Source organism: Ambystoma mexicanum, chromosome 5q, assembly GCF_040938575.1.
Source record: "Ambystoma mexicanum isolate Mex_15411 chromosome 5q, UKY_AmexF1_1, whole genome shotgun sequence".
Classification (NCBI taxonomy): domain Eukaryota; kingdom Metazoa; phylum Chordata; class Amphibia; order Caudata; family Ambystomatidae; genus Ambystoma; species Ambystoma mexicanum.
The window spans coordinates 1,012,078,072-1,012,091,845 of record NC_090933.1 but is presented as its reverse complement, the minus strand read 5'-3'; the positions used below and the strand labels follow the sequence as shown (position 1 = coordinate 1,012,091,845).

Below are 13,774 nucleotides of genomic sequence, written 5' to 3'. Positions count from 1 at the left end.
CCCCCTACTATAAAAGCCTTCTGCTGACCCCTCCTTTCCAATAAACCTTCGCCTCATCACTATCACTCCTTTCCTGGGCAAACTCATGGAGAAGTTGGCTTTATCCCAGCTAGCCCTCCATACTGAAGCTGTTGGTTGTCTCCATGATCATCATCTTTGCTACAGAGCGGAAACTGCTATCCTGAACACCCATGAAGATCTGCTCTCTAACCTGACTCTAGCTCTCCCTCTGTCCTCATTCTCCTCGACCTATCCTCTGCTTTTGACACTGTGAACCACAGCATCCTAATAACTTGTCTCTGCGATACCCTGGGCAACCCTGATCAGGCTCTGGCGTGGCTGTCCTCTTTCCTCTTAGACCAACATTCCCCTGTTTAACTTGGGTCCTTCCTCTCCACTCCCTCTCGCTAAACATTTGGTGTTCCCCAGGGCTCTATCCTCTCCCCCCTGGCTTTTCAATGTCGACCTGACCCCTTTTGCCCTCTAAATCCCTACCCTTTTCTCTAACTTTCAGTTTTATGCAGATAACACACAGCTCTATTTTAGGCTACCATCGGTCTCCTTCTCCTCCTGGCTCATCCCTGACTAGCTATCCACTATTCTGGCATGGTGCGCCTCGAATGATCTCTGCCTTAAAGCAAGAAAGACTGAAATCCTTCTCATTGAGACCCCTGTTTCTGCTTTTACCCTGGTGTGGCCTCCCTGGGCCCTCTGTCCTCACCCTCTTGTGAGGCAAAATACCTTCGGGTCATCTTCGACTCAACTCTCTCCTTCACTCCACACATCACGGGCCTTTCCAGAAAGGACCATTTCCAGCTGCACCTCCTTAGAGATATTCTCCCTTTTCTCAGCTACCCCCAAACACTCACTGTTCCACAGCCCTATTAATCTCTAGGCTGGACTACTGCAGCAGCCTATTTCTCAATATGACCAAGTCTACTCTTCACCCTCTACAACTCATCCAGAATAGGACCTCACAACTTAATCATGGCATCAATCCCAGGGACTTAATTCCTCTGGCCCTGAAATCCTACCACTGGCTCCCAGTGACTGCAAGGGTCAAGACCTTCTGTATCGTCCACAAGGCATTATGGGCCAGGACCTCGCTATTTCCAAATCTTTCTTCCTAAGTACCTTCCTACTAGAGCCCTCCACTTGTCTACTTCTAATTCTCTACTGGTGAGTCACTTCTCCAAACAGAGATTGGGGGTAGATATCTCACCTCTGCAGGTGCCTCTCTCTGGAATGGCTTCCCTGCCTCTCTCCACCTTGAGCCGGATCTCCTTAAATTCTGGAAGCTCCTCAAGACCTTCAGTTTCTTCTCTTATTTCTCTCTTCCTCTCCCCTGCTAACAGTCCCTCGCTCAACTCTGTTCTGCTGACTGGCTGATTGGTGCTCCTCTGAGTCTTTTAGGACACCAGGCCCCACCCCTTACCCATTCCCTCTGCACTTACCTGCTGGCCTCCCTGCATTGCCGCCTGACCTCCCTTGCACTACCAGGTTGTTATTCCCCTTAGAGTCCCATCCTTCTTTGCATTTAACTCAGCACCCTCCTGCTCTAGGTGCACTTCTCCCCATACCCTCTCCGCTGCACTTCTTGTCTGCGCACTTGCACAATGGAAATTATACTATTTTTATTTATTTATTGGACATTTGTATGGTGCCTGTACACAGGTGTTTCCAGGTGCCAATAGGCCAGTAAGATCATTTGTCTTGTCTCCCTTGTTCCCCCTCCCTTGCCTGGTTGCGCCTTGAAACACATTGGTCCTCATTCCGAGTTTGGAGGTAACCACGCCGCTATTTGCAGCATGGCTGCCTCCAAAATCGTTCCAACTCCGGCCTGGTGAATGGAGTAATTACCGGTCCATTCCGAGGTCAGCGGGACCGGTAATTCCCGATTCACCAGGGCCATTCCCCATTCCGATTTGTGCCCCCATAGGTCTCAATGGGAAGGGGGAAGGCGGCAATAACGGTACTGCAAATTGTGGCACCGTTATTGACCCCGGTGTCCCTTTGCGGGTCCCATCCTTAACGTCTGCTAAAAATCAGGCATTAAGGAAGGACCCGCAAAGGGAACTTGTAGGGCGCAAAGAGATTACCGGCACCGGTGTCATTACCGGTGCCCGGTATCCCTTTGCGCCATACTTGTAATGAGGCCCATTGTGTGTAGGCACCTTATAAATATCATCCATTAAATCTTACTCCAGGAAAGCACCATTTATTTACAAGATCTAAGTAACACATATTTCATCTATATACATGTGTCAGTATTTAATAAAAGAGCAGAGTAGACATCATCAATGTGATCTTTGAAGCAAAAAGGTTGAAAGATGTATGATCTAAACTGAACATTACCTAAAAACGTGCACTCATGGAAGTATTGTTACTTCTAGTTTCAATAACAAATTAAGAGAAGAACTGCAACTACCTAGAGCACGACAGGGTATACAAACAATCTAACATCCAGATTAACCAATAACACTCTAGGTTAAATTAAAATAGTTGCATTTAATATAACAGAACAATACAGAAGAGAGACAGGTCACAAGGCCAATGTATCTCATGATCCTTCTTCGGGGCCAATCTGAAAATCCAAATGTGATAGTTATTAAAAATCCCAGCACAACAGAAAGTACACACACAAAGAATTGGGTTTAACGTCAAGTCAAACTCAGTTGTCCAAGCAAGGTTGTAGATGAGCTAAACTCAGTAAAAGGAACCCGGAGACCGAAACTCCCGAAGTGTAGATCCAGCCACCTGCGTATGAGCACGCTATATAATCTGTAAAGTGCTCTGGCCAATTGGTGATAGAAAGCTTTGAGGGAACAAATGATGTAAAAAAAAGGTGGCAGGCGTCACTAAAAGTAACTCAATAGGAGGACTCTGCTCGTAGAAAAACAATGACATACATGTAAAAGATACCATCGTACTCGAAAATGATACAAGGCTCTGCTCCCGCACATGTTGCCTGTCAGGAAAGAAAATATATGAACCCAACAGTAAGACACACATTGAAGTTAAATAAAATGAAGGTATAGTTATCTGTACATGAAAAGATACTTACAGGAGTGAAACGTCAGAACACCAGAACCTCAGACCAAGTAAATGGAGCTTCAACTCAGTAACATTTGAGAGTTCTGATGGACCACAAACAATATAAAATTACTAAAGCCTCTGTGCTCAGTTCAAAAGTCAGCACTAGAGGATGGAATGTTACTTACAGAAAGTTAACAATCTTAGCTGCTGCAACTGCACGGAGCCTTGATGACGCAAGCAGCTATGTGTTGGGCTTCAAGAAGTTCACTGACCCCATCGAGGTGGGATAGGACACGTTATTGAACGGTGCAACTAAAGCTGTCAAGAGGAAGAACGGGTTCGACCTTCTGCAGGAGTGAGAGCTGATACCATGCTGTCTCAGTTTTTTTAACTAGGTGTGTCTTGTAGTAGAATTTTTTATTGAAGTGGAACCAAAGGGAATTGGCGCATGAGGGGAGCTCCGGTGTGAAGCCACTGCTCCTTCCACTTCACACTCTCCCCGATGTACACAGTCACCTTCCATCGCATCTACAGAACACCCAACACCATGGGAGAGGGCTTCAAAGTAGCCAATGTTGTTGACGTCAAGTCTGGTGCAGGGCCACAAGGTCTTGTAGATGACTGTGAGTCATCTACCTTTCACGCTTGTCCTGTCCCTATTCTCGATGTTGTAGCCATCGGGGACAACAATGTCTCAGATGTGGATGGATGTGGGTGTCATCCAGGTCTTAGTTATGAAGATGGCATCAAGGTCTTGTGCAGTGATGAGGTCGGCGATCTCTGCTGCATGGGTGATAGCTGAGCAGATGTTGGCGAGCATCAACCTCCATGTTGCGGATGGTGAGGTGGTGTGGTGCTGATGGGCCTGAGGCTGATGTGGGTGAGGTTACTGCATTGTAGAGTACATGCCTTAGAAGAGGGGCAAAGTCTTTGATGTTGGCATTGCCTGGTGATGTTGGGGATGGCCTGTGGATATGGAGGGAGAAAACAAATGTTGGTGCATGCTTACCTGATGTCTGAGCAGGGGTTTGGGCCTTTGGTCCTCCCGGTCCAGACAATTACAAACAGGTCCAAACAGGAATTGCCCTTTTTTGTCTGCCGTGCACTTCGGATGCCCGGGTGGGAGATGGCCCTGATCTAAGACTTAAGAGCAGAAAGGAAGATGCAGGGGTAAGAGGGTGGGTGGGGCTTTGGCCATGTGACTTAGCTCCACTTCCACCTGCTCAACAACTGCAAAGGATAAGAGGCTGGAGGGCTGCTTAAGTAGGAAAGAAGGACAGCAGCACAGGAAGACACCCACAGTTTAAAGTGATTGACAGGTGGGTGGGGCTTAGGCCATGTAACCTAGATGCACTTGTACAGGCTCCACCAACTGCAAAGGAAAAGATGCTGGAGGGCTGCTTAAGTAGGGAAACATGGCAGCGAAACTTGAAGTGACCAACAGTTTAAAGTGATTGACAGGTGGGTGGAGCTTACAGCACGTCGTGAACCACATCCACTTGCACCTGCTCACCAACGGCCAGGATTTGGCATATGCTCTTTTACACTACATGTGTGATTTTCTTGGCTATTTATCAGGGAAGTTATACTACAGTGCTGGGTTGTGCCAGAATTTCAAATCAAATTTCTCCACAAAGCTGTTAGAGGAAAACATATGTGTGAGTGCCTACCGCAAAGAGGCTTTTCTCGCAGTGACTGAGATTTTTCTTCCATTCCATGCCCTCTTCTGCTGACACAGTATTTTGAGTACTAACGAATAGTTCACGTTCGTTATCCCATGTAATGAAATCTTTCAGAACAATGAAAATTAATTTACACTGTTTCAGTGTTTCTATCTCTGTGTGGCACTGAGAATTATAGCAGGATTTGTTCTGTATCATTCTATAGTTCTAACATTCTATCATGATATGATATATGATATGATAGTTTATTTCTATAGCGCCCATACACAATGTGTTTCAAAGCGCTTCAAGGCAAGGGAGGCAACAAGGGAAAATACAATGACATTCTTACAGGCCATGAACAGTAAGGATGTGAAATTAACTATCGTACTCGGCCTGACAACATTTCAGATAGTGCAAGAGCTAAGAAATAGATAAGGAAGGGAGGGAGAGAGTGGGAGGAAATGGAAACAGACAGGCGACTACCGTACTAGGCCTGACAACATTTCTGGTAGAGCCGGAGAAAAAACAAAAGGCGAGGGAGAGGGCTGCAGAAAGGGAGGGTAGGAACAAAACAAGCGAATATGATACTAGGCCTGACAACATTTCAGATAGTGCTGGAGGGGGCGTGGGGATGAAAACAGTAATGGGAGGGTGGAGGAAACAGACGAGGTTGCTATCATATTAGGTCCAGGGACAATTCTGATAGAGTAAGTGCATAGAAGAAAGTAAGGCAAGGAGATAGGAAAAGGGAGAAGGGAAAGGAGGAGAGAACAGAGAGTAAGCAGTCAAAAAGAGTGGAGAAGCAAGAGGGGAGAGCGAATACAATTGCAAAAGTCAGTAGTAACACATAATGTTGCATGCCAGGATACAAGATGAAGATGGGAACAGCATGATTCAGGGCCACCATGAGTACAAGATGCAAAGGAAGTCCAGCATGAGAGTTGAGAAAGAGTGATGCACCGTGAATGAATGAAGTCAATAAAAGTTAAATCCAGCATTGGCCACAAGAAGGTGATGGTGAAACCAGAATCTATCAGGACAGACTCATGCAGAAGTAGGCTGGAGGAGGTTGAGGGGGAGCAGGGTAGAAGAAACAAGCAAAACAGGCAACACGTGATTTCTCTTCCCTTTTCTCAATACCATTGTGTGTGCATTTTATATAATGACTATTGAAATATTATACTGCCTTAACCTCATTAGAAAAAACATATATTCATCCAGTCCTACACTTGCCTCTGGGCCTCTGCACTCTGCTTGGCACTATTGCACTTGGAATTCGCTCCATGAGCACTCTACACTTAACCCAGGCCCTTGCTGGACTGGGCGAATTTGTCCCCTCCTGCCTCGCACTTCTTGTCTGCGCATTTGAACAACCTTGAACACACTAGGCCTAGCAAGTTAATCTGTCCTGTCCTCCCTCTTTCTCCCCTCCCTTGCATGGTTTTACCCGAAATACTCGAGCATAGGCGTACTATTAACGACCAACCACCAATCAATCTGAAATGTCACCAGGTCATTATGGCAGTTTATTGTTCTGTATGTCCTTTTCCCTCTCCTCTCCCCAACCCCTTCTCTACCCACTCTTTGTCATGCACTTGCACTATCTGACAAGTCGTTAGGCAAAGTACAGCAGCTTATTGATTTTATGCTCTCCCCTCCCCCCTCACACACATCTCTCATTTCTTCCTGGCATACACTTGCACTAGTCCTAAGAATGACAATGTATTGCCTTGTTTACTTCCTGCCTTGTAGCGCTTTGATACACTTCACTTGTGTATAAGCCCTTTACAAATAAACAATTACAATTACAATTACACACACACATCCATGATTCCGAGTTTCAATTGTTTGAACTTGTATCAATAGGGTCTGTGCCTTCCTTGAGCTCAATATTCAAATATTTTGCTAAAATAGCGGCGATTCGCTGCATTGGTTGGTTTATTGTTTTTGTACAGTATTTCAATATGAGCCTTTAGATGTATTTTATCTAAAATACAGTTACGGTTATTCCTAAAACTGGAAGGGGTGCATTTGCCCATCAGTGACTGGCATTCACAATCTTTGTCAAATGCTTTGTTCCATCACATGGGCCTAGGTGATAGTGTAGAGTGAAACAATAATAACATGTTTTTTTTCCTTTTTAAAACAATATGCACGGCTACTCTTGACTGTGGAGTGAAATGATGGTTTCCCCCTTTTCAAACTAACATAAAATTAATGTCTCCCATCCCTTCTAATGAGTCGACTCTGGATCCCTCAATTTTACCCTGGATGGTGCCTTTGGTCACTATGGGCCTGATTCATGGAATTATTTGTGCCGAAAAATTGGGATTTGTGTGCCATTCTGCCCACAAATCCCCATTTGTTAAACAGGGATTTGCAGGCGCACAAATCCCCGTTTTTCGGCGCAAATAATTCCATGAATCAGCCCCTATATGTATTGCTTATAGCTGTGAGTGGCAATTAATTCATTAACATTATGTAGTGTACTATTTGGAAAAGGTCCTGTTGTTTATATATCAAAAGAAATGTTTTCCAGAAATTGATTCATTTCTAGTAGTAAGAAAATTCACACAGTGTTTCATCTTTTCCAGCATTTGGTCACAATGAGTGTCCTGACCCAGGAATACCAATCAACGCACGTCGCTTTGGTGACAACTTTCAGCTGGGTAGCATAGTTTCTGTCATTTGTGAAGAAGGATTTATTAAAACGCAAGGCTCTGAAACAATAACCTGCATATTAATGGACGGGAAAGTTATGTGGAGTGGTCCTATTCCAAAATGTGAAGGTAAGAAATTGCACGTTCGTGAAACTCTTTCAATTTGCAATGTCCAGCCTTGATATGAGGTACACTAGAATGAAAACGGCTGTCATTATAATCATTGTATCTCACAGATACAAATGTAATTATATTTTGTTGTGTTCGTTTTTTTAATGATCTGTTGTTGTTGTAAAACTATGTTGACATGTGTACCTATATATATGTATAGAATAGAATTTGACACAATAATATATACATATGATCCAATAAAGCCACCTAAGTGTCCCACTGACAAGAAATAGGAGATCTCCATGTGTGACCGTCCAAATGTTGTCAACTACAACTCCCATGATTTTTAACCACTGAGTTTGGTGAACACGGTAATGGTTGTCTTTTTTGAAAGCATCTGAAAGCGACGAGCTGAGTGTCCATAGAAAGGACATAAGACGACAATCATATGATAACCTTAATTTGTTTTATTATATAAAACACACATACAGTTGTTAACTGTATTCCAATCTAATCTACTTCCATTGACAATCTGTATGTGGTTGACCAATATGTGTGTAACTTCAGTGGCTCGTCAGTCTTTTTGCTAGATTACTGAATGTGCAGAGAAGGAGGAGCAACACCACTAGTAAGACTACCAATGGAATGACATTATTTGTGGACTTTGACTAAAATAACACTTTTGGCATCCAAATAGCTTTGGCTGAGAGATCACATGAAACCATGTCCATCACTAGCTGCACTGCTCCTGCGTGTCAGGGGTGTTGGCAGTTTTCAGCAGGAGAGTGGGCAAACACCAGATTGTTCCTTACAGTTGCTTTCTGAAATCCAACATTTTCATTGTTATTTACCCTGATTTCATGAAAATGTTGTAGGCAACTGATGTTTTTTTTTTTGTTGTTTTTTTGTTTGTTTTTGGTTTCGTTGTTATATCATGCTGTAAACCTTGATTTAAGGATGTTGTGCATTGTTTTGATGTACGTTTTTGTGAAATTAACATTCAAGGTTCAAAACTACACTTTGCACGGTTCCATGAAACATGGTTTGTGTTAGCAGTGCAAAGTCACTTTTCAGCAGTGCAAAGTCACTTTGGACCGGGCAAATATTCCATGAATCGGGCCCTATCTTATCCCGATGACCATTTAATAAGCAGCGCTTAGACTCGCTGTGCAATCGTACTGCAGTCCCTACAGGACGCGAAAACTTTTTGAGAAATCTTTCTGATTGTCAAATTTCAAAACAGAAGGTTGTGTCAGCCCCTTTTTTTTACACAATATTAGTAATACATTTCTATTCATTTCATTGCTATTTCATTCAACAGTAACACTAACGATGGCCCTGCAATGAAGGATTGCAGCATTTAGAGTGATCCGGTAACCTGGTTCCCCCACATTTCCCTTGCGTATTTTGACCTAGTGAAAAAAAAAAAAAAAATAAAAAAACATGAGGAGCTATGAAAGAAATGCTTCATTGAAGGAGATGCGTGTCAGATGTACCGTGCGCATTGGATTCGGTATGATTATGACATTGCAACTAGTAAAACTAAATGAAGGCATTTTAGAAACTTCAGAAATGAAAGCTTAATACAGTACGACCCTGATTGCTCTCATCAAGATTTAAATGCTGCTTTGATTATTTAAGAGCACATACACGAGTAATGTCACTTTGATGAGATCCGTTTTGGAACAGTTGATAGAGCTATAAAAAAAGAAAAAAAAAATCCCAGGAATAAAAAGCCGAGTTTAGGATGAAACTCGACTAGGATTTCTATTTTCAGAAAATAGTGTTCATGACCTAAGAGGCACACTTTATGCTTTTGTAAAGATGTAAAGATGAAACAAATGCAGTGGATGCATTTAGGACATCAATGCATAACTAGTGGAGGTAATTTCTCCATGGAGTAGAGTCTGCTTTGAATATGTTCCGCAGCTTCATTTTGCTTAATCGTGGAACATTCAAAATGGAGCATGAGGTGTCCAACATTCACACTGTCCCTTTAATTAAAGTGCTAAAAAGCAATGATGATGATGAATAAACCAGTGCAGCCCATTCTAATGGGGCACCAGCAAGAGAATGCAATGTGGGCAGTGTGTATTGCATTGCACAGCCCACACTCATTCTCAGAGGGGACCAGCAGTAGAATGCAATGTGGGCAGTGTGTATTGCATTGCACAACCCACACTCATTCTCAGAGGGGACCAGCAGTAGAATGCAATGTGGGCAGTGTGTATTGCATTGTACAACCCACATTCTCAGAGGGGACCACTTTACTGTGGGAGGGCAGGCCTGTAACATTGATTGACATTCACTGTGCAAATCAATATAAGATGTCCAGTTTACAAGAATCATGAATGATATCTGCAGACCTCAGACCTTTCTCCACTTCTTTGTAGGTGCGCATTTCAAGTAATAAGTACTCTCTTCTTTTTTGTTTTCCCTGCACCTATTTTTACCTTGTGAGGCTGCTTCCCAGTCTCTTTTTTTTTGCAACTGGCAATTTGGTACTAATGGAACTAGGTCACATAGCCTCTTCCTCACCCACCTGCTAATTACTGCCAATAATCTGGCATTATTTTTGTCTGTCACACTCCTTTCTTAACGATTAGATCCCACAGTGCTTCTCTCCCGGGTGGCCAAACCGATGGGCAGATGAAGAAAAGGGCAATTTCTGTTTGGTCCAATTAGAACCTGTTTCTTATCCATGCATTCCAGTTAAGACAGCAGAATGTACAACACGCCTCACTTCATCCATTTTAATACCCACTCTCCAATGCAAACGCTCCCACACCCATGCAACCCATAAATCCTCCTCCACATCCCACTAAACAGCATCCACACTCCTAGACACACACGTTATCACAGAAACATGGATCACCCCATCGTCACACACATCCTGGCTGTTCTCATCTCCACATGCTACAGCATCAAATACAATAACTGCAAAGGAAAAAACTAGCAAAGGACTTGTGTTATCCTCAAGACCTCATGAACTTGCAACCACCTGCATCCAAAGAACTCTTCACATGCCACTTCACACTCACCCACGCTAAGGCACTATGCTCCACCCGATTGATTGACCACCTCAAACCAACACATCCTTTCTCAAGAACATAATAGACCACACAATTGCAGCATCAATCAAAAACAAAACTAACATGTTCCTTGAAGACCTTAAGACACCTGGGAAACACAACACCAAGAAAACCAGAGAGATGCTACATAAAATCATTGACACCATGCATATCAGGACCTCACCAAAGAAAACGACCACAAAAAAAGGCAACACACTCAATCTGAAATTCACCACCTCTTTAGCCATTGCATGTTTTTTTTCCATCTCCTTTGGACCGGCATGATCTACTTGCTCCTCAGCACAGCACTCCAACACAAATTCCATCCCAAACCATCCAAGTTGCTTCCTCTCTTTCAAGAATGTCCTCACGGAGCACTGAAGGGAAGCCCCATCCAATTGGATTCCATCTCTGCCCCTATTAGAATGAGCAGGTCAATGCACTCACAACATCCTAAATGAGACCATCAAAACTCCTGCACAACTGATACTTTTACACAACAAATCACACTGTGGTGCACACAGGAAATCATCGACAGCAAGCACTCCATACACAGAGAACAAAAGTGCTTGAGATAATCCTAACTAGTACAATTGAGAACATGCTGTGCTGTGTAAAGGGAGTTCATCACCATAGGCAAAATAATCTAATACACAACGACTATCACAGACACATCTAACAAGTGGAAAACGAGCATCCAAACTGTCAAGCACTGCATTAATCCCCTTCCAGAACTTGCAATTAAACAATGCACTGTCTAATTTAACACCATCAACAATTTTTTCAACACAGACAAGTTAGAAAATATAATTGACTGCTCCAAAAAGACCACGGATGCCTTACCCAAACTAGCCGACAATGTTTCAACATTCAGGACAATTGCTGTAAAGACCTGACAAACCCTCTAGTAGCACTGAAGCCCATCACCTACAAAGACAAAATCCTCACATCCCAGATTGCAAAGGTCATCACTGTTGACATTTTCTGACCAACCCTCATCAGGAGGAACACATCTTTCAAACAAGTCATGTTCCCTGATGCACAGAAAATGGGTCATATTTGCTGTTCTGAAGAAACCCACCCTTGACCAGAATGAGCTGGCAAACTATGGCCACATCAAACATCTATACTTCCTTGAAAAGATGATTGTGAAGACCGTTGTCAAAAAGATCACACATCACATCTCCTGCAGGGCAACCACCCCAGGTTCTAAACATGCTGCACCACAGAGAAAGCGGTTATCCAAGTTATACATAACATTGAACATATCCTGGATGAACAATACCCCTGTTTGCACATCCAACTAAACCTATCTCCTTCATAGCATACTGTTGACCATGACATTCTCCTCAACATACTTGATTCATGCATGGACTTTGGGGGACAGTCGTGTAGTGGTTCTTTTTCTACCTCTCCAACAGAGGCCAACTCATACAGATGGGACCAAACAGATACCAACAACACGGAGTAACCTGAAGACTTCCACACACATTCATCTTTTCCTCATTTATCTTCACATGATACATGGAATATCCGAGGGAACTCCTTGCACACAATGGCATCAATGCACAGTTGAAACTAAGCTTTTCCTAAGGTTATCTGCATCATTAAAAACCATTGACATAAGTGCTGTCTGTCCCTCATACAAGTCTGAATGTTCAGAACTTACAAGAAGCTGAACATAAAACAGACCAACTTTGTTTTCCTAGCAAACCGGACCAACTAAGCTTTTCCTAAGGTTATCTGCATCATTAAAATCCATTAACATAAGTGCTGTCTGTTCCTCATCCAAGTCTGAATGTTCAGTGCCTACCAGAAGCTGAACATAAAACAGACCAACTTTGTTTTCCTAGGAAACGGGACCAAGAGTTTCCGACTCTAGTATTGACTGAGTGACATGAAACCCAATGTATTCATGACTCAAATGCTGGTAGGAAGATGAATAGTCATCCATAGCTTCAACCCCCAATCCAATACTGCACAGATGAGAAGCATTACTCAGACAACCATTCCACCCTTATCCCAGGCAGGTACAACAAGACATAGAGACAGAAGAAGTCAAGCTGATGTTGTGACCTCACTACGTGCACACACTAGACATAAAGTAGATATGCACTCCCAATAAAGAGCACACACACTAGATCAAATGTGCAGTTATACATGAAAAATGTTCAAATAGCTACCACAAGACATGAAGAACACTTACATAACCAATATAAAAGCTGAATGCAACACAAATGACATGTGAGTGTTTCTCTTTAATATAGAAATAAGAGTGTAATAGGGCAACCATCTTCTTTAAAATGGACACAGCACCATGCTTTTAAATAGACAAAAGCCTCAAGGCTTTCAGAGAACTAAACAAGCTGAATCAACCGGAATACAGAGTTGTGCAGGGCTCGGGCAGTAGTTGGCAGTGAGTGCCAAGGTGAGAAGTAGATAGGTTGGGTGGAAACAGCGGATCAAAGCCATGATATAGTGATTCCCAGGACATAGGATACTCCTCAATTAATTCAAGGTTATAAGAGCACAACCTATCTTTGTTAGTCAAATGCTATGACACAGTGAGCCAAAAGGACCCCATAGAGAATAACACAAGAGTAGCATTAGAGGAAACAGAAAACACACCACACACATGAATAGCTCAAATCTCAATGAATCTGAAGTAATTCCACTTCATACACAGACCTCTAGAACGTGACATGTTATTGGAAAAAACTGGCTATTCATTGGGTGCCAGTAGAAGATAGGACACTTGTGGTACTCCATAAAAACACACACAGACCCAAGTTCAAGCACATTGAGGTTGCTCAAGCTCACAGTCTTAGGAATGAAGGATGGTAATGACTTTAATGAACAGAAGACAGTTCATGGGCATCTCTCACCCTACTACCTGTCTAGCGCATATCTTGATGACCGTTCAACATGCCCAAGTTGAATTAGCAAGAAGTCCACCAATCAAATCCCTTAGTGTCATGCTACCCACCATGTCTTATGCCAGACAATTGGTTTTCTTAGAAGTGATGTATTTTTACTTTTATCAATATTGGGATAGCCCAAGGAGAACCCATCAGATTTCATCTACCCAATTGACTGTGTAACCCCTATATGATCCATGTGTAGCCACATCCATTGCCCAATCCCCATTCCCCATAGGTTTTGTAAAATTGTGATGATGTATGATGCGATATATGATGTGCCAGAGGTACTTAAAGTGCTGTTTTGTATGAAT

The 13,774-nt window shown here is 42.9% G+C and overlaps 1 protein-coding gene across 5 annotated transcripts in view; it reads left to right on the top strand.

Annotated features, from left to right (window-relative positions):
- CSMD3 (CUB and Sushi multiple domains 3) overlaps positions 1-13,774 on the top strand; it is a 3,270,409-nt gene that overhangs the window by 1,653,211 nt on the left and 1,603,424 nt on the right. For all 5 annotated transcript variants that reach the window (XM_069621531.1, XM_069621530.1, XM_069621528.1 and 2 more), the window contains one exon: positions 7,295-7,489. In XM_069621531.1, the coding sequence (XP_069477632.1) occupies positions 7,295-7,489 (195 nt within the window). The remainder of the gene's footprint in view (positions 1-7,294; positions 7,490-13,774) is intronic.